At 38.3% G+C, this 20,765-nt stretch overlaps 1 protein-coding gene across 2 annotated transcripts; it reads left to right on the top strand.

The window, feature by feature from the left end:
* The first annotated feature begins 9,952 nt into the window (after positions 1-9,952).
* On the top strand, positions 9,953-18,773 carry c17h5orf22 (chromosome 17 C5orf22 homolog). Of its 2 annotated transcripts, XM_026313028.1 has the most exons (11): positions 9,953-10,209; positions 10,741-10,836; positions 11,598-11,743; positions 13,306-13,455; positions 13,557-13,690; positions 14,756-15,051; positions 15,721-15,783; positions 16,810-16,931; positions 17,960-18,026; positions 18,286-18,425; positions 18,517-18,773. In XM_026313028.1, the coding sequence occupies exons 3-11, from the start codon at positions 11,658-11,660 to the stop codon at positions 18,671-18,673; spliced, it is 1,215 nt and encodes a 404-aa protein (XP_026168813.1). In that variant the 5' UTR covers positions 9,953-10,209; positions 10,741-10,836; positions 11,598-11,657; the 3' UTR covers positions 18,674-18,773. The 2 variants fall into 2 exon arrangements, with proteins under 2 accessions (XP_026168813.1, XP_026168812.1); XM_026313027.1 differs by lacking the exon at positions 10,741-10,836.
* Positions 18,774-20,765: the final 1,992 nt, after the last annotated feature.

Here is a 20,765-nt window from a genome sequence, read left to right as displayed (position 1 = left end):
AGAGTAGTGCAAGAAAATTATTTAAAGGCTTGAGAAACAGGAACGCTTTAAGTTCTCCATTACAGGTAGTCGGAGTATCAATAAACTTTAAATCCTTGAGGAACATTCCATGTCTTAGTTGCATAATAACTAAAAGTAACTTCCCCATGCTAGTTATCAATCTATGGATAATTAACAAATTACGATCTTGTGATCTCAAGATGTATGTTAGGTATGTACCTCACCAATAAACCTCTTAGATATCGTGGTCCAGGATCACGTACCACTTTACAGGTCAGCAGTATAATTTAGTTGTCCATTCTAAAGGAGAAAGGCAGCCAGTGCAAAGTTTGAAGAACTGTAGCAAAACGTTCAGTCTTCCTTGTTCTCATTAACACTTCTTGCTGTTGCATTTTGTAGAAGTTGAAGCCATTGGATTGTCTTTCCACAGAGGAAAGCTGTGAATGAGTTTCTTAAAGTCATGTGGATATTAGGTTTCTGAGGCTGGTCAATTCTTTGAGATTGTTATTTGCTGACTTGGTTAGGGTTTTAATGTAATTCTCAAAATTCATATCAGAGTCCAACCAAACTCCAAGATTCTTAACACAGGTTCTTATATTGTGGAAATGCTGGGTAATGCAGGGGTCTGGCATCTACTTCTTTTACTAACAAATCAAATCATTTCAGTCTTATCCTCATTCAGCTGTAGAAAGTTTGATTTCATCTATTAGTTTTAAAATCCAAGCACCTACATAACTGGTCTAATAGGGCATTAGCAATAACTGAGAAAGACAAATAGATCTGAGTATTATCAGCATAGCTGTGGTATTCAGTATTACGGTATAACGTTCCATAATGACAGCATATATAAATTAAAAAAGAGTAGGCCCAAGTACTGAACACTGCAGGACCATGTAGGCCAAACTGATACAGTATGAGTGTGTGAGGTTGTTTTGTCTCTATGTGGCCCTGTGATGGACTGGTGTACCCCTGCCTTTCAGACCAAAGACATCTAGGATAGGCTCCAGCAGATCCCTGTGACCCTGGTTAAGAATAAGCAGGTATAGATGATGGATGGATGGATGGATGGATGGATGGATGGATGGATGGATGGATGGATGGATATTATGTCTAAATAGTAACTCCTCTGAGCACTACTTTATGAATGATTTTGCCAATTTGCAAATTTGAGATGTCTACTTATTTATCAGAGATGGATCTAAATTACTTCTTTTCAGAAGAGATTTGACCACATCTTTTTCATTAGATCAGGAAAAACATCAGTCAAGAATGATATATTTGGAAGAATACAACAATTCTATAGTGTCACACACTGTTTGCGTGCCACGTGATAGTCTAAAAAATTCAATTTTTAAGGGTATGGTTAGGTGATTATTAATCAGAGTTTGAAAAGATTAATCACAGTGGAAATAATTTGTTGTCTTATATTTTGCACTTCTGTACTGAAAAATAATTCAAAGCTATCAACATCTATCTTTGGAACAAATTTCAACTTTGGGCTTGGAGTGAACATTTGTGAAGTTGTCAACAATTCTGAATGGTTGTCAGGGATACCTATGACAAATATCCATCTTGAAAATAAAAAAATAACTGCAGAATGCTGCAGCAGAATTATATACTTCAACCATAATCCTTTAAAAGATTAATCTGAACTCCTGTATTGTACTACTGTAGTAGCTCTTGAATCATCTGTAAGACCTCAGTTATTAGACTGCTTCTCTCCCATAGATCTCACTGAATTCACACCAGTAGTTGCTTCATCTCAACATATCTCTTAGACCCCATCCCGACTAGACTGCTTAAAGACACCCTGCCATTACTTAACTCATCTTTATTAGACTTGGTAAATTTATCTCTAGTATCAGGCTACGTACCACTTAAGACTGCAGTAACCAAAGCCCTACTCAAAAAGCTTAGTCTTGATCCAGGAGTCTTGGCTAATTATAGACCAATATCCAACCTACCATTTATTTCTAAAATCCTTGAAAAAGCTGTTGCTAAGCAGCTATCAGACCACTTACACAGGAATGAACTATTGTAAGATTTTCAATCAGGATTTAGAGCACATCATAGTACAGAAACAGCACTGTTAAAAGTTACCAACGATCTTCTCTTAGCCTCAGATAATGGACTCCGGTCGAGGCAGATGGCCGCCCAAACTGAGCCCGGTTCTGCTGGAGGTTTTTTTCTTCCGTTAAAGGGAGTTTTTTCCTCTCCACTGTCGCCAAGTGCTTGCTCATAAGGGAATTGTTGGGTTTTTAGTTTTAGTTTTTGTAAAGTGCCTTGAGATGATTTGTATTGTGATTTGGCGCTATACAAATAAAATTGAATTGAATTGAATTGAATTATACTTGTCCTGCTAGACCTTAGTGCTGCATTTGACACTATTGACCACAGCATCTTATTACAGAGACTGGAGCATGTGATTGGACTCAAAGGAACAGCGTTAAAATGGTTCCAATCCTATTTATCGGATAGATTCCAGTTTGTTCATGTCCATGATCAACCTTCCACATGCACAAAAGTTAGTCAAGGAGTTCCACAAGGTTCTGTGCTAGGACCGATTCTGTTCACTTTGTACATGCTTCCTTTAGGCAATGTTATTGGGAAACACTATTAATTTCCACTGCTATGCAGATGACACTCAGCTGTATCTATCTATGAAACCTGTTAACACAAACTAGTTAGACAGACTTCAAGCGTGTCTAATGATGACCAGTAACTTTCTACTTTTAAATTCATAGAACAAAATTAAATTCATAGAACAGAACATAAGAACAGAAGTTACTGTATTTGGGCCTAAAAATCTCAGAAATAACTTTTCTAAAATTATAGCTACTTTACATGGCATAGCCCTGGCCTCCAGCACTACTGTGAAAAATCTTGGAGTTATTTTTGAGCAGGACATGTCCTTTAACTTACACATAAAACAAATCTCTAGAACAAAATTACTTTTTTCCCTTTACTTTTTTCCCTCTACTTGCTTCCTCTGGGTCACATCTTTAGACAACATGGCATATCATTCCATTTTTATGCAGACGATACCCAGGTCTATTTTCCATTGAAGAAAAAGGAGGGTTTCTCAATTGCACGTTTGCTCGCATGTCTTGATGACATTAAAGCCTGGATGGCGTTAAATTTTCTTCATTTTAATGAGGCAAAGACAGAAGTAATGTTGGTTGGCTCTAGTGCCTCTAGTGTATCTTCCGGTGTTAATCTAGGTCCCTTGACATCATATCTTACACCACTGGTCACTAATTTAGGTTTCAAAATGGATAGGGATCTTAAATTCGATAAGCAAATCGGTGCAGTGGTAAAATCCGGTTTTTTTCACTTAAGGCGTTTGGCAAAACTACGACCTCTAGTGTCAAAGCAGCACTTTGAGCTAGTAATTCATGCCTTTGTTACATCACGCCTTGATTACTGTAATGCTCTGTATCTTGGGGTCAGTCAGGCATCCCTTTTACGTCTCCAGCTGGTCCAAAATGCGGCGGCGCGTCTTTTAACTGGAACGCGAAAATACAAGCACATCACACCAATCCTGGCTGCACTCCACTGGCTGCCAGTGTCTTTTAGGGTTCATTTTAAGGTTTTATTATTTGTTTTTAAATCTTTAAATGGTCTTGCCCCTCCTTATCTTACTGAACTCCTTCACCCTTATACTCCTAGCCGCTCCCTTAGATCAGCCGACCTCCAGCTTCTTGAGGTACCAAAAACGAGGAGGAAGCTCCGTGGAGATAGATCTTTCTCTGTTGCTGCCCCAAGGCTGTGGAACAATTTGCCTTTGAACATAAGACAAGCCCCTACATTAGCTATGTTCAAAGTACAACTTAAAACCTATTTGTATACTCAAGCCTTTGGACCGGCGTGATGGAATGATCATGGACTGTTTTTATTGTTTTTATTTTTTTTAAAAACTTTTAACTTACTCTTAAAATTCTTATTCATGTATGTGTGTGTAAGTGTGTATATATGTATGTATATATATATATATATATGTAAATTCTTTGTTTTGGTGTACGGCACTTTGTGTCAGCTCTTGCTGTTCTTAAAGCGCCTTATAAATAAAAAGTATTATTATTATTATTAAAATTAGGAACATCCTGTCTCAAAATGATGCAGAAAAACTAGTCCATGCATTTGTTACCTCAAGGCTAGATTACTGTAACTCATTACTATCTGGATGTCCCAGTATCTCCATAAAAAGCCTCCAGTTAATCCAGAATGCTGCAGCCAGAGTCCTAACAGGAACTAGCAAGAGAGATCATATTTCTCCTATATTGGCTTCTCTTCATTGGCTCCCCGTAAAATCCAGAATAGAATTTAAAATCTTTCTCTTCACATACAAATCCCTTCATGATCAAGCTCCTTCATACCTTAAAGACCTCATTGTACCATATTATCCCAATAGAGCACTTCGGTCTCAGAGTGCGGGTCTACTTGTGGTTCCCAGAGTTTCCAAAGCAGAATGGGAGGCAGAGCTTTTAGCTACCAAGCTCCTCTCCTGTGGAACCAGCTCCCAGCCTGGATTCAGGAGGCAGACACTCTGTACTGCTAAGGCTGGACTTAAAACCTTCCTTTTTGATGAAGCGTATCATTAGGGCTGGCTTCAGGTAATCCTGAACCATCCGTTAGTTATGCTGCTATAGGTCTAGACTGCCCGAGGACCATCAGTGCACTGAGCTCCCCTACCCTAACCTTCCCATCCCTTCCCTTCCCTTCCCCTTTCCTCCTCTCCTCCCCCCTCACATGTATGTGAGAGATTGAGCAGGATTACTATTGCAACAACACATCATCAGTAGGGCAAAATTAACCTGTCTCACGACGGTCTAAACCCAGCTCACGTTCCCTATTAGTGGGTGAACAATCCAACGCTTGGTGAATTCTGCTTCACAATGATAGGAAGAGCCGACATCGAAGGATCAAAACATTCACCATTGAATGTCACTAACCTTGTGCTCTGTCTCTCCTCTAGTTTGTGCTCTCTCCCTCTCTTTCTGTTCTCTCTCTCTGTTCTCTCTGTACCTTCTGCAGGTGTCCCTGGTGTCCCTGGTCCTGGAGCTGTATATCGCTGATGTGCAGTTACTGGCCCCACCAACCTGCAGTGTCTATTTGTTGTTTTTTGTTGCTGTTCTTTTCTCTCCCCTTATACATTCACCCCACCTGGATGAGGCAGATGACCACCCAAACTGAGCCCGGTTCTGCTGGAGGTTTTTTCTTCCGTTAAAGGGAGTTTTTCCTCTCCACTGTCGCCTTGTGCTTGCTCATAAGGGATTTGTTGGGGTTTTTTGTGACGTACCTGAGATGATTGTATTGTGATTTGGTGCTATACAAATAAAATAAAATTGAATTGAAATGTATGGAACTACATTTTTTCAAAGAAACTGCCACTATAAAAATTCTTTACAATGTTTATGTGGGTTTTCCAACGTGAATTATTGTTTCTGTTGAAGGACAGATACCACTAAATGTAGAAGAAACATACTTAAAGAAAGTCAACATTTTTGTTGTTGTAATTTGGGTGTACTGAAAATATTCATCTATCCTTTATGTACTGCTCATCCTTACAGGGTTGTGAAAAATTGAAATTTAATACTGCTAATGCCAAATATCCGGAAATATGGTTAGCATCATAAACTTAGAGCAGAGATGCTTTTTCTCATCTTTTCTGCATTTTTTTCTATTTGTATCCATTACTCTCATTCTTTTATCTACCACAAATCTCCTGCTGTTTTTGTTCATCTCCTCTGTCTTTGCACTCTCTTCCACCCCCTACTGTACTTACACCAAGTATGCTGCTATACTTGTAATCTTGCTCTTTCTTTCTTCCTCACTCATCCCTCTTCTGTCTGTGTTGCTGTCTCCACTCATCGTCCTGCTGTCATCTCCTATGGGCTGTGGTCCAAACCAAAAGGAAGAGATCAAAGCCTCCCATTGCTCTCAGAGGCCACCAAGATCAAAGGGTGGATATATGAACAGTCACGCACACATACACGGACCCACACACACACACACACACACTCACACACTGATAAATCCCATCATACATCTATACAGGAACACTGGTCCACCTGACAAGAGTTAGTCTAAAATGATGAAGAAGAAAATGGTTTTAGGAGTTGAATTTCCAGCTGTGGGTACAGTATGTATGTCTGTGAGTTATTGATTACACAAGCTGATGGGAAGAGTTTTTGCTTTTACTATATATTTTTCTGCATTCCCCCTTTTTCTTTTTCTTTAGAATGACTAGTTCCGCTTATACTGCAGTTGTTATCACTGCCAGTAGTTAAAGTTAGATATTTAGTATATTTTCTTTATTAACTGTCGAAAATGAGTGGTGAGACTGAAAGCCAAATGTTTACAGTCCATAAAAACAAAGCAATGCATTAAAATACTTTAAAAAACTGTGGAGCTGAGGAGAATTGTGGAGTCAGTGATAATTCAGTGCATCTCTACAAGATTCCTCTTTCACATTACACGTAACTATTAACCATACTATAATGAAAAATATTTTCACACTACAATAAATGAAATATATGCAGTTTATAAATTCCAGATATACATATGTAACAATAATAACTGCAATTGAATAATCACTATTCAGACTGTATATGGTAAGGTTTATTGACTTTACATTGAGTTTGCAACAGGTTTTATTTTTGACAAAATCTTCACATGGTGATGTTTTTTTTTTTCTGTGCCTGTACATTTATTTTTTTATTTTCCTTTTTATACAATATATGATACATATTTTCTGTTATGGCCCACTTATGGCTTTCTGATTTCTTTGTTGTATGGTACAGAGAAAGTTGAGACTCACTGCTGTTAGTATACACAGTTTTGATTGGTATTGGCCTACTCTGAACTAGACCCAGGGCAGAGAGGAATACATTACATAACTGCAGTATTTATCACATTTATACAAAAGTATTAATATTCTTTGTCTTTACTGTATGTAGTTATTTGAATGTTAAAGTAGGCAATTCCAGTGTAATAATAGTACATATAGGCTTTATTACAATACTCTTTATGAAAACATTATATTCTAAACCTGTGATTGCTAAATATTGTGATATGTTGCACAGAAAATATGTGTTAGTATAATTGGATATACTGACTACAGTGCTTATTGCTTGCATATTTTGATTTAAATGGTATGTGTTTTGGAATCAGGCATTGTATTTGTTTTACTTCAATACAAGGATAATTCCAGATACATATAAAAAGATGACTAGTTCCAGCCTAATTTTGAATGTGAAAGCTGTTGACACATCTAATTTTAACCAGTGCTGCTTCACACCTCTTTTATTTTCAGTTCGGTGTCTCCTTGGGATAGTGTGTATTACAGTGTGGTGATGATGTGTTTACTGGCTGCAACTCTCTAAAGTCAACATTTTCTCCTATGGAGCCTGACAGGCTGCTTGGATTAGTTTACCTTAATTTAACCATTTATACCCTGGTTTCCTGTCCTTTTTCTTATCATATTTATGCTGTATGACACTGGGAGCCTTTGATTCTTGCTTCTGTCTTTTTTCTTTCTTACTGAAGACAGCTGGATGAATTCATGTTGACCATTTACCATTCATGGGTTGAGTAGGGGTCCAAATAAGTTTAAAATGAATCCTTCTGGAAAAGATAATGCTATATTATGTTATTCAGTTTTAGTGATTTTGCATTGGCAAAGCTATTGGAGCTGGATAATAGAATCGGTAGGAGGAGAAGCTGCCGGTGGTGTGGAAAGATTCAGTTATTGTTTCAATTAAAAAGCACTCGATACGTGTTGATTATTATAGTGCTATAGCTGTGTTACTGCATATATGCAAGACTATGGATGAATGGGTAGAAAAAGATGAAAAACAAAAAAATGTCTTATTCTCCTTCTGTCAGAATGATTTAGAAGAGAGCACAGCACGACAAATTCACTGATGCGCCTGGAGTTAGACATGAGGAAAGCTCAAGCAAATGAAGAGGCTGAAGATGCTTTTCTTTGACATAGAAAAGGCATAGTACATATTTTGTAAGGAGAGTCATCTGATAAAATGAGACAATTTGGATATTGTTGGCGAAATGTATAAATGGATAAAGGATTTGGTAGGTCTGTCTGGGATCATGTTGGGAATTCTTTATCACAGAAGTATATGGGTAAGAAGAAAATCCCTCGAGCTAATGTAATTATAATAAATTACATTCATGCATAGTCCTGTCCAGATATATAGAAAAAATCCAGGAAGAAACTATTGAAAATTGCTCTCCTCCGTGGTGATTAAAATTATGTACAGAAAAATTTCAAAAAGTCTTTTTACTTGGACGAAAGCTGAAGAAAAAGACCCTCAGCCTTTGCAGTCAGGTACTGGGGGAAATTAAAACCTTTCTTATGAGCAGTGGTGAGTTGGTCACATAGTAATATAAAAAAAAAGGACAAATATAAAACGTCTAGAATACAATGTGATACTTGAGTGTCTAGCTGGTAGATCTTGTTGGGAAAAATATTATTAGCAATTATATCCTATTTAGCTTGTTAAATATTGTTTATGCACACATTGTTGCAAAGAGTTACGCAGACCTGACATACTAAAAAAAGAAGGTTAAAAGCACTGTCTCCACGGTGTGAAGAAACACACAAGGTATTGAAAAGAGCGTGGGATCCTGCAGAAGGAACACACCACTTACACTCACACTAATATTGCATACTAATATACCTATGTAGATGTGGTTATGAATTGCAGGTTAAGAATGTGTTGTGACTCAGGATAATTAGACACTGAAAGCTGAAGGCTGAGAGGAGACACTGCAGCTCGACTGATGATTGGTGAATAACTCCAAATAAGGGAATGACAGGTAAGACTGAAGCTTCTAACTTCCTAGTTCTCACAACAGGGCGCTGGCCCCCAGGGATTGGAGGAGACAAGTGCCAAGAGGCCAGGACTGAGCCTGAGCACCAACGAAGGTGAGTCAAGTCTAAACCGTGATCTCCCCCACCTGTAGTCAACCAATAAGATGTGATTCTTGGCTGACATATAATGTCATGTTTCCCTTTGTTTTGCATCTCTTACTTCCGAGGCTGGTTGCACCTAACTGCTTGCAGACTGTGATTTTCTGACCAAGAAAGGTTTCCTTATACATGAGTTTGGAATTTCAATTAAATTCACCTGTGTGAACCAAAAGAACTTCTCCTCTGCTAATTTCCAATAAACGAACATGCTTACAATCTACTTCAGAGAATGTTTAGGTTGCCTAAATTAGTCAGGTCAGGCCTCAATCATGTTTGTATTGTATTTGAATAGGTGTACATCTTTAAAAAGGTTACACAGATTTCAAGCTTAGGCGTTGTAATTATGTTGTAGGGAATTAAAGTCAACTCCATTTGAATGAGAGGGAAGAAATGAATGTTCAATTATTAGGTAAATCTGCATAAATGTCATAAACAATAACAGTGTCATGGGGAAGTAATGTTTTTAGGAATTAGGAGACAATAATTGGACTTTATATTGGGTCAAAAACATTCAAAAATAATTTTCAGGCTTATTTGAACAGTTTTATGTGACAGCATATTTATTAATGGATCTAAAAACTTGTTTTCCCTTTTATGTCTTTGACTTAAAGGTTAAAATTACAAAGAGAATAGCTGATCAGAGCTGTTAAAATAATGGCAATGCCATTAGCTTTATAATGGGAAATTAAATGTAGTTCCAGTGTGTTCAGACAGAATCTCAAACATACTCCTCACAGGGTCAGGCTGAAAGACTTCATGAAGCATGATGATGTTTGTATAGAATCGGGTTAGGAATAGATTTTCAGTTTTTATGGGTGTACTACAATCCCAATCTTTTCACCCAACGGCAAGGTACACCCCAAGGCACAGCACTGTTTGCAAGAATATAAGGATTATGTACTATAATTTAACAGTAGGTGGCGATGATGCTCTGCCGGTTACAAATCGCCACGACGAAGAAGACAGGACAGGCTGCGTGTGCGTGGGGGGGAAGTAAAAGGACCGATGTGGATTTGCAATAGGTAGTTTGCCAAGTCAAAATATCAAGGTAGTTCCAGTATTGCCAGCGTGAATGCTGAAGCTGGAGATATGATACCGCGACATTAATGACTAAAGTCTAGTTTTAGTTTCCCTCTGTTAAAATGAACTCCGCCACCTTACCGCTGAAGAGACTGTACAAGGAGCTGCCAGTGTGGATTGTGGAGGACCACCACGATGTAAGCCTGCCTTCAAAATAATAATAAATTATAGCTAGCTGTAAGGTTAGCTGGATATAACTCACCCTCTGCATTATCACTGAGCATAAAGCACAGCCTTAAGTGTGCGCTCCTCATCTGCGACATGTTTTTCACACGCGTCAGCTGCTGGACAAAAACATGATATTACTACATTATGCTCCTTGTTGTGAAGTTTAATTCTACAACTATTAGTTTTTATGGTGACATTTCATTTAAAATTAGGTGGCATTTAGGTTGCGGTTCAGTGACAATTATAGACACCGTGTCACTTCTGTGTTGTTAACAAACCCCGCCCCCTCGCCCCTCAGCCAACCCCAGCCTCTAAGCAAGCCCAACATCCTGACCTAAACGTGTAATTAATGGCGTTAGAGGTGGTGAAGTGATTAGTGCTATTACCTCACAGCAAGAAGGTTCTGGCTTTGAAGCCTGCCTGATCGGTTTTCTCCTGCTACTCAGCCCAAAGACATGCAGATTAGGTTGACTGGACTCTAAATTGCCTGTATTTAATAGACTGGCCACCTGTCCAGGCAGCAGGCCATGCTGCCTTTCACCAAGTGTCAGCTTGGGTTCCCTCCAACCCCTCCATGACCTTCACAGGATAAGCGGGTATGGCTAATGGATGGATCTCTCACTCATGTAAAAAGAGTTGTACCTTACATCATTTCTGTGACCAGGTTTATCCACTAGTCTTTCTTTCATCTCAGCTGTCAGATGAATTTGTAGGCTACAATACTACACTGCACTCTTTCATCTCTAAGTACATTTGTGTCTCACCAGATTTTATGGTTCATGGTGAGAATAGGGCTGCAACAATTCATTTTTCAAGCAAATATTTCAAATATTCATTTTATTCGAGCTTCTCAGGTGTGTTTTTTTATGTTAGAAAACTAAGTGCACATTCTGATCAGGGAATGGGTGTTTTTCTGTTTTCTATTACATTTTACTTGACAAAATACTCATTCTGGTAATTATTAAATTCAGTCCTAGTGGAGAAGTAATAACCATTTTTGCAAAAATTTGTTTTAAAAATATCACAGTGGCCTTGATGAGTGTCCCAGCAGATAAGAATGATGTGTAAACAACTCATTCTCTGCCAAAAATCTGTACCAGCTTATGATGTGGGCCAAATTTCTCTTCTGTTTGTCAGAAGTCAGGGGTAAATCAGCTGAATTTCCAGTAAACTGAGCACAGACTAATTTTATCAATTGCTGCAACTTTACTGTCAGCTTCTGCTTTGGCAAATTTCTACATCTTGGGTATTTGAATTTTTTTTTTATTTTTATTTCTACAGAGTTCTAATTTTATGATTCATCACATAATAATGGGTCAAATATTTAAAATAGCGTATTTTAATGTATCTTGACTAGGTGGTTTGTCACATCTACCGTGCCATCGCGTCAAGACACCTCCCACTGCAGAACATAAAGATGGTTCATTTGGACTCCCATCCTGATCTGCTTATCCCCGTGAACATGTGTGCGGACACGGTCTTTGATAAGGAGAAACTCTTTAGGTAAGTTTTGTCTGAAATGTTCAGTGTGTTACAGCCCAGCTCATCTCATTCCAGGGCTGGGTCAGTTATCCACAAGTAGTGACCTGTTTGCCTACAAGATAAGGACTATATCAACAGGCGGTAACTTTAAAAGAGTGGGGAAAAAACTAAAAAGTCTTTAGAAGGTCATTGCTTTAACTCAGCAGAACCAATTTATCATTAGAACTTCTATCTGTGTCATGAGTAATTGTGACCTGAGCCCAGTGTATGACTGTTGCCACTTACCTCTTGGTTGATGTTCACCCAGAATAGACAAGAGTGGCAAGAAGTTGCATTTATGAGTTAATTAGTCTTAAGATATTGTTTTTCGAAGTTATAATAACTATACCTACTTTTGACTTGTAGGTCTGAATGATGTATAAGAGCATGTGATGAACAAATCTATATCTGTTCAGCTCATTGTGGCTGTTTTTTCTTGCATCATTCTTCCCAGCCATATGTACAAATATCCATGGAAAAAATGGATATATGGCCCTGTTTTGAAACACAGAGGAGTCCTTGCTCTTAAAGAAGCCATGGCTGCTTCCCAATAAAGGGCTCAAACTAATGCCACTTTATTTTGAGGAAATAGTCCCTCTTGTATTATCAAATATATGTGTCAATTATGTTTGGGCAGGGTGTTCAAAGTATGGCGCTGTACCATGCCAAAACATTTGAGATAAAACATGAAAACATGGGGATCCATAGGGGATCCTCGGGTGGGTTCTGTGGCTAGAAGTGCATTTTTTTTCTATGATGTCAGGTTTCTAATTAGTTATTTGCAATGAATATCTGGCATATAATAGTAGCCCTGGAAAATCTAAGTCACATGACTCTGAAAAAATGTGCATCATGTCTGCTCAAATTTTACAGAGTTATGACTCTGAGGAGGATGATTTTTTACACTAATTACAGCTATCAGAGACACTAAGGGTTTTAAAGTGCATTAATTACATCCATGAGCTGATAAATGGGCCAAATCAACCGGTCTACCTATGAGAAGTGACTATCTGTTGTTTCCAGAATACTGTACTGCACCTGTTTCTTTCATCCCATGTAGTTTGTTCTCACATCTCTCCCTCAGCCCCTGCCAAGAAGGCATGCCTCTTAGTTTGAGAACGACGGCTGCAGAGTAACAGAGATACTGTTTCTAGAAAGACAAGCTGCTACTAATTTTCAAATCTACATTTTCAGTGCTGTGAGCACCAAACAAAATTTTTGTTCACTTGTGTTGTACTTGGTTGGAGGCAGAAATCTCAGAGACAGATATAATTAAACCTGGACAAGTAAATCCAAAACTATTCAGAACTGACCTTTGCTTGTGATGCTATGACAAGATGATTTCATCAACAAAAACAGACCAGTGACCTGTCAACCTTTCACCCAATATGTGCTGAAATACTGTATTCACTAGCCACCTGCAGACATATGTGGTTGTGTGTACTGGATAGATGGATGTAATAGTGTTCCAAAAGTAACAATGTCACATTGTTTTGGGTGCCGCCATTCACTACTAGTGGTTATATTTTCTCCATTTTTTTCAGCGAGTTGAGTATAGAAAATTGGATAATGCCCATGGTGTATGCTGGTCATGTGTCCTGTGTGGCATGGCTGCATCCATACTGGGCCCAACAGATCAGAGAGGGAGAGCACAGAATGGCTGTGGGCAGAGATTCATCCACTACCACCATCAGGTAGGATATACACTAAAACATTCATTGTTGACATATGATTCAACATAATCCTCATGAACTCTATGCCTTCTTTTGTCTCCCCTTTTCTCATTTGGTTACAGGGTGACCAGCACTGACAACTACTTCCTCAGTGATGGTTTATATGTTTGTGAGGAGCAGTTGGAAAACTCTAAGCCTTTAACACTGAACGTGGTCAAAGTCAATCCTGTCAATCCAAGTCATTTCTCACTTACTGGTATGTACCTTGACTTGTAGAGGGTGGGTGGACAAAAGATAGGGAGCTTGTGTTTACCATCAATCTGTAGTTTTGCCTAAGTTAGGCTTGGAGGCTTTCAATATTGGTACCATTCCACTCACAAGTTCCTTCTGATTTGGAGTATTTCTTATCCAATAAGAGATCTCCATTACTGTACTTGACAAGCAGGTGTTCAGACTGGATGCATTTAAATTGAAAAGCTAGGTGCTTTAAACTAGGTGCTTTTTATTTTATCTCTGGAGCTTTTCTCTGCTATCTAGTTGGCAAATGTGAATAAATCTAGGAAGCCACCAATAACAAAATAGGAAATTTCTTGCTTGTTGCTGATTGTCAGGACATGTTCAAACAAACACAAATTACCACAGCACAAAGATGACGCATTTTCTTGGAGGAACACTTGGACTTGTTCTGTTTGTTCTTGATTTGTATGCCTAGTCAGAAACATAGCTGCTTATGATTGTATCACAAACCTGGGCACTCAAATGATGAGTCCTCTGTCACTATCAAAACAGCAGTGTCACTGGGACTAGAGCTGTATGATTAAAAAAAAAACAATTTCAGCATACTCCTAAGGCAGTCACTGTGATGAAGAAAATATGTAGATTTTGGTTATTTGGAACTCTCGTCAGTCAACTCAGACCTCTGTGTCATAATCCATTATCTTGCTGTCCAGGATCACAGGGAGGCTAGAGCCAATCCGAGCAGACATTGGGTGAGACATGGGGTACACAATGGACAGAAAACAACAGCTGACAGATACAAATCCTTAAATTCACACCTATAGGAACTTTAGTGTCACCAGTCACCGCATGTATTTGGACCATGACAGGAAGCCAGTAGTGTTTTGTAACAATTGTCAAGAGATGACACATTAGTATGTTTTTTTCCTCCCTCAAATATAGTACATAATACAATATAATGATAGATTTCTTACTTATTAGTATTCCCTTTTATTTGTTTTTGAACTTGAGATTACAGCAATTTTCTTCTCATTAATGTTCATGGTCTGTTGTTTTTGCTGTTTTATCTGACATCACTTTTCAGAAAGAAAACGCGAGGAGGGCACAGAGAGGTGGTTTGCCAAGAGAGCCCGGACAGAGTGTAATCAAGCGGAGGAAGCCAGCAGCTCCACTCACACACTGCAACCAGCAGAGGGCAGCAACATCAAAGAGGAACATGGTTGCAATGTGATAGGCTCAGGAGCTGAGGAAGAGGAAGGATCAACCAGTTATGTTGTCAAGAGAATATCTGCATTTCTACTTGAGACGGAGCCATACATCTTGGACATTGATTTGGATTTCTTCTCATGTAAGAACCCCTTCAAGGAATTATACACAGAGGTACATCAATTTTAACATAACGATTTGATCATTTTTTTGTACTTTTTAACTATAATCATTTATTTAATCAAATATCTACAAAAGCTGAAAGTGTTTATCACCAGTTTATTTTTACATCAAACAACTTTACAAGTGTTCTGAAGATCACATGGAAAAAAATTTACTTCCTGAAAAACAGGATGTTTTGGAATTGGCCTGTTTCTACAGGAAATAAATCACTCAGAAAATAGTGCGTGGGATTTTAAAGAAACAACCCTTTATTGAACTACAAACAAATGTGCTGCTACAACAACAAATGGAGTCTGATACAGTATCACATTCAAGGTGATGGCTAGATTGTGAACATATACATCTAAGGAGTCATGTGGTGATGTGATCCAAGCTTGTCTTCTATACACATCAAACTGTTCTTAAATAACAGGTTTTAATTATGCTGGATCTCAGAATTGTTTAATCCAAGTTTATGAGTACAATCATAATATGCCCAAAGTTCACATTTTGCGCAACATTGGATCCAGTCTTACACTTATGTACTCCATTTAGCTAAAAACAGACAAAATCTGAAGCACCACAAATGTGGCAATTTACATAAGTAAATAACCATTTGAGATGTATCATGCAATGTCTCTTCTTTACCTAACTACAGTTTCATGTTGTCTTTGTGTAAAGGAAGAGTACACCATCCTTAAGGAACTCTACAATTTCAGAGGACCCAGCCCTGATGCTGATCAGGTCAGACTTTTTGCTTTATAAATGGTTCTCACAAAAGTTTACAAAGCACTCCGTTACCTCCACTAGCCACCCTGCTACACACACACACATACAAACACATACGCCAAATCCACCAATAATGAAGGCATACAAACACCAATTCAATTCTATTAAATGAATAGGATTTGTAATTATTCAACCTTTTATTGAGATTGGCCAGGGGTGTACTCAGAGTTGTTGTATACTATACAGTGGTGTGAAAAAGTGTTGCCCCCCTTCCTGATTTCTTATTTTTTTGCATGTTTGTCACACTTTGTTTCAGATCGTCAAACAAATTTAAATATTAGTCAAAGATAACACAAGTGAGCTCATCATGCAGTTTTTAAATGAAGGTTTTTATTATTAAGGGAAAACAAAATCCAAAACTTACATGGCCCTGTGTGAAAAAGTGTTTGCCCCCTAAACCTAATAACTGGTTGGGCCACCCTTAGCAGCAACAACTGCAATCAAGCGTTTGTGATAACTTGCAATGAGTCTGTTACAGTGCTGTGGAGAAATTTTGGCCCACTTGTCTTTGCAGAATTGTTGTAATTCAGCCACATTGGAGGGTTTTCGAGCATGAACCGCCTTTTTAAGGTCATGCCACAGCATCTCAATCGGATTCATTGACTAATATTTATATTTGTTTGACGATCTGAAACATTAAACTGTAATAAACATGCAAAAAAATAAGAAATCAGGAGGAGGCCAACACTTTTTCACACCACTGTATATACAACATATGCTGTGCCAACATATTACTGCTACAAGAGTGAGTGAGAATGTAATTTTTAAGTTACTGTAGGGTTTACAAACAATAAACATTTCAGAATCACTCAGTTTTACTCTAATTATAAAGTATCAGGTTACTGAGGTGTTTTTAAGTTACTGTTCTACATTTTGCTTTGTAATTTGCTGCAGCAATACCTCAATTACTGCAGCAAAGAGAATTGCTGTTTGTTCTGAATTAAATGTTCAGTGTTGATATAAGTGTGTGCATGTGTCCAGGAGGAGCTGGATGAGTGTGTGGATCACCGTATACATCAGTTAGAGGATCTGGAAGCAGCATTTGCTGATCTTCTTGAGGATGATGGAGAAGAGACAGTTACACGCTGGGCCAGAAACCCTGGGTAACTAACACTTGTCTGGATTTATTTCACTACAGTTGGTACAGAATGGACATTAAGCACATACTGCGTTATTGTGAATTTTATTCACAATGTTTACAGTTAATATTGAGGTTAATGAGTGACTCATCTGATTTTATATTTCAGTAGGGCTGTGATTACGTTGACCATGCAAATACAATGATGTACCTGAAGTGCATCGACGGTCACGTTTACATTCATTTCAATTAATGGCTTCTTCTCCGAGGCATGGTGAAAATGCGAATCCATCGCATAAAGCCAGGCCACAATCATCAAATGTGTGGGAATACTTTAAACAGAGGCCGAATCAAATAGTGCTTTGTTCACTCTGTAAAACACAACTGCTTTGCACAAGCACCTTAAAAGAAAACATCCTCTGACTTAAAAACAACCAGTGGAAATAAATATTTATTTCAGTGAGTTTGGGAGTCGTTCTTGTGTTCTTACCTGCTGTGTTTCAGTCAAGAACTTATCAACATCTGCCTAGAGCTGAAGTATGTCCTGATGCTTCATGAAAAGTAAAAAAATCTGATAAGGTAAAATAAATTTGTCGCCTGATCTGGAGTATAAGTTTGTTCTCTGTATGAGTAGTAAGCAGTAGTCTTCTTGTGAGGTTCTGGAGGAGCTTTATCAAGTGTGAACAAATCTTCTATTTCAGTTTAAAGAGTCTTGGTCCAAGGTGTCTTACATACTAGATTAGGCAAAAAACGCATATTTAAATTTTGCCACAATATCCTAGACAAGCTGAGTCAAGCTGATGAAATTTAGTAACACAAATGTACCTATCGGACTTAATCACAGCAGACATTTAGAGAGCCATGACTGAATAATGTATTATTGACACTCCTTGATTTTGTTTGTTTGAACGAAATTCGCAATGTAATGAAAAAAAAAATGCAAAAATGACAGAAGTAAGAATTAGTAATTAGTGATTAGTAAAAACGTTGAAATTCTTATTCTGGATGTGGTCAGTGTGAATTATCTTAACTTTTTTATGCATGTGTTTACAGCATGGCTTCATTGGCCAAACTGGTTTCCAGTCTGAAGTCAAGAAATCCATGCCCTGACTATGAGATGGTAGGAATAACATTTAAGGCACCATATATTGTAATGGTGATTCTGTGGCTTTTCCTCTTTGGCTGTTATCATTTCAAAATTGAAATTTCTCCAGGACTAGGTTTAGGACCAGACAACTTCCACACTAACAGTCACTTCATCCTGAGTTGTACTTGGTGCTAATTAGAAAATGTTAACTGCTCACTTCATCCCACCATTTTTTTCCTCCTACTCTTCCTCTTCATCCCTACTCTATATCTTACAATCTGTTCTCTCCCAGGTCCATCAAGCAGGGTTAACCTGCGATTCTGTTGAGCTGCCTCACCATATCAGCACAGATGAGGAGATCGAAAGACTCCTATCAGCTGTACAGTTGTTTCTGAGGCCTCTGCCCAAACCTACACTGGTTACTATGTCTAGGTAAATAACACGAACCACATTGTTAAAGATCTGCAGAAGTAGTAGGCAGTAGCACACACAGAGAGGTTAAATGTGTTTGTGTGTGTTTCAGGTCCAGTCTAGATGAATACTGCCCAGTAGAGCAGGTGGATTCAGTCCAGAGCAGGGTGTTGGCTGTACTGGAGGGCCTGTATGGACCACTGGACTTGCACAAAGACTATGAAAACAATAGCACAGAGACTCCAGACTGCCAATCACAGAACTGTTGACAAACATAAACATGTTAGTTTTAGATATAATGGATGTACTGTTTGATCAAGGCAACCACATTAAAGTGATACATCCAGCACTGATGCACTGAAACCTGAATATTTATACTCTTGTGTCTAACAGCTGGGTTGTTTTGAAGCACTTTTCTGTGATTACATAAAGCGGGGTCCCCAAAGCATGCTCCTCAAGGCCCACTGCTCTGCTGGTTTCCCAACTATTCCTGCAGATTACCTGTATCAGGTTTGTTCAGCCAATCAGAAACTGGGAGATACCAATTCACTTTGTCTCCCCCCCCCGTTCATCCTCATCTGAGATGGTATCTGATTGACTAACATACCTGATCCAGGTAATCAGCAGTGGGTAGAGCACAAGTTGGAAAACAAGCAGGGCAGTGGCTGTTGAGAAGCATGGGATGTGCGTCCTTGATGTGAAGTGTTAACATTTGTAGTGGCCATAGCAGTTTTCATCCTAGATCTAGTTTTTGTAGAAGGCACTGACGCTGTTTACATGCACAGAAGAAACAAGATTACTGTGAAAATACAGGTTGAAACTGTAAGGTTCTGTCTTCACAGTCAAAAAACCATATTTGAAGGCCAAAACCAAGAATGAGGGTATCTGCTGATAAAAATTGTGTTTTTTATCAGAGTCTGCAATATCTTATTCCTCTCCCTAATCTATTAAAAAATTATCAGTGTGCCACACTTGCACTGGATGACATGTTTCTTTACCACAAACACACACGTTGTTTGTTTTGACTCACATACACCATCCTGCTGGCCCAAATATTAGAGAATTAAATGCAGATTAATCTGCCACTGAAAAAAGTGAGAAGAAAACTACTTTCTCCTATTTGAGTAAAGTTTGCTAAAACCCGAGCAGCCAGCCATTGAGCCTTTTTAAAAATGAAAGTACTGACTTCTTGGGCTTTCAAAGATTAATGCAAGGTGGTGTTTATAACAAAGCAGAAACCTGATCCACATATCCCAGTCTATGAGTCTAAACTATTCACTTTTAAGAGATCTGGAGAGAGTCACTGGCATGGAGATAAGTTCTGCTTAGTAGATAAATGTTTAAACCAGGGGTCTCAAACTCGCGGCCCGCAGGACGATAGTTTGTGGCCCCCGCGTTAATATGGAAGTTTAATGTTAGTGCGGCCCGCAAGTTTGATATGTATGGCACTTTAAAGGGGTCGCACACCGAACGAGAAACGCAGCGTCGCGTCGCGTCGCGTCGCGTCGCGTCGCGCCACGTCTTTAAAATTATTAGTGTACGCACACCGGCGGTCCCGTTCGGCGTCTGTCCGTGGCGCCCAGCTACGACTCAGGACGCTGTTCAAATTCCTGCCGCGCCACAGAGCGCCTTCTGCATGGTTTTATATTAAATAACATCATATTTCTCTCAAATCGTCGTTAATACATTATACAAAGACACCACTTCTGCAAAATACTACTTGCATTGGTTTTCAAAAATGTAAACACAAAATGTATAATAAACGTAGTCCTTTTAATCTTATCTAAAATTCAGGATTATTTTCATCAGATCATTATTTTGCATATACACTGTGCATTATGCATTGTGCATATTCTTCATTACCATAAAAATATTAAATAGAAAATATAGATATTATAAACTGAAACCGAAACTAAAATAGAATAGTACATCTGTTTAATAAAAATACAAAAAAAATTTACAAGCTAACGTTAGCTTTTACAATGTAGTTGCCTAGACAACAGATACAACAAAACAATAACAGACTTAAAAGATCATATTTATTACTGATTGATTTATTTATTTTATATTTATTTTATTTATTTTCTTATTAATTCTTAATTTGTTTATTTTTTTTATCTTATTTTGTGTTAAAAAATAAAGAGATTTAAGAAGATTGGAATTTTTTTAACAAAGCTTTTCTGGTGGAAAACCTGATGCGGCCCAGCCTCACTCAGACTCTGCCTCTAGCTGCCCCAGGTAAATTGAGTTTGAGACCCCTGGTTTAAACCAAGAGCACAAATTAAGTACTATAATGTGTCCATGTGATTGAGTTATTTGTTGATTATTTTTTTCTTTCTCATGACCCTACCCAGAGTGTAG

Source organism: Mastacembelus armatus, chromosome 17 (genome assembly GCF_900324485.2).
Source record: "Mastacembelus armatus chromosome 17, fMasArm1.2, whole genome shotgun sequence".
In the NCBI taxonomy this organism is placed as follows: Eukaryota; Metazoa; Chordata; class Actinopteri; order Synbranchiformes; family Mastacembelidae; genus Mastacembelus; species Mastacembelus armatus.
The sequence above is the reverse complement of the archived record's forward strand: the minus strand, read 5'-3'. Positions and strand labels throughout refer to the sequence as shown.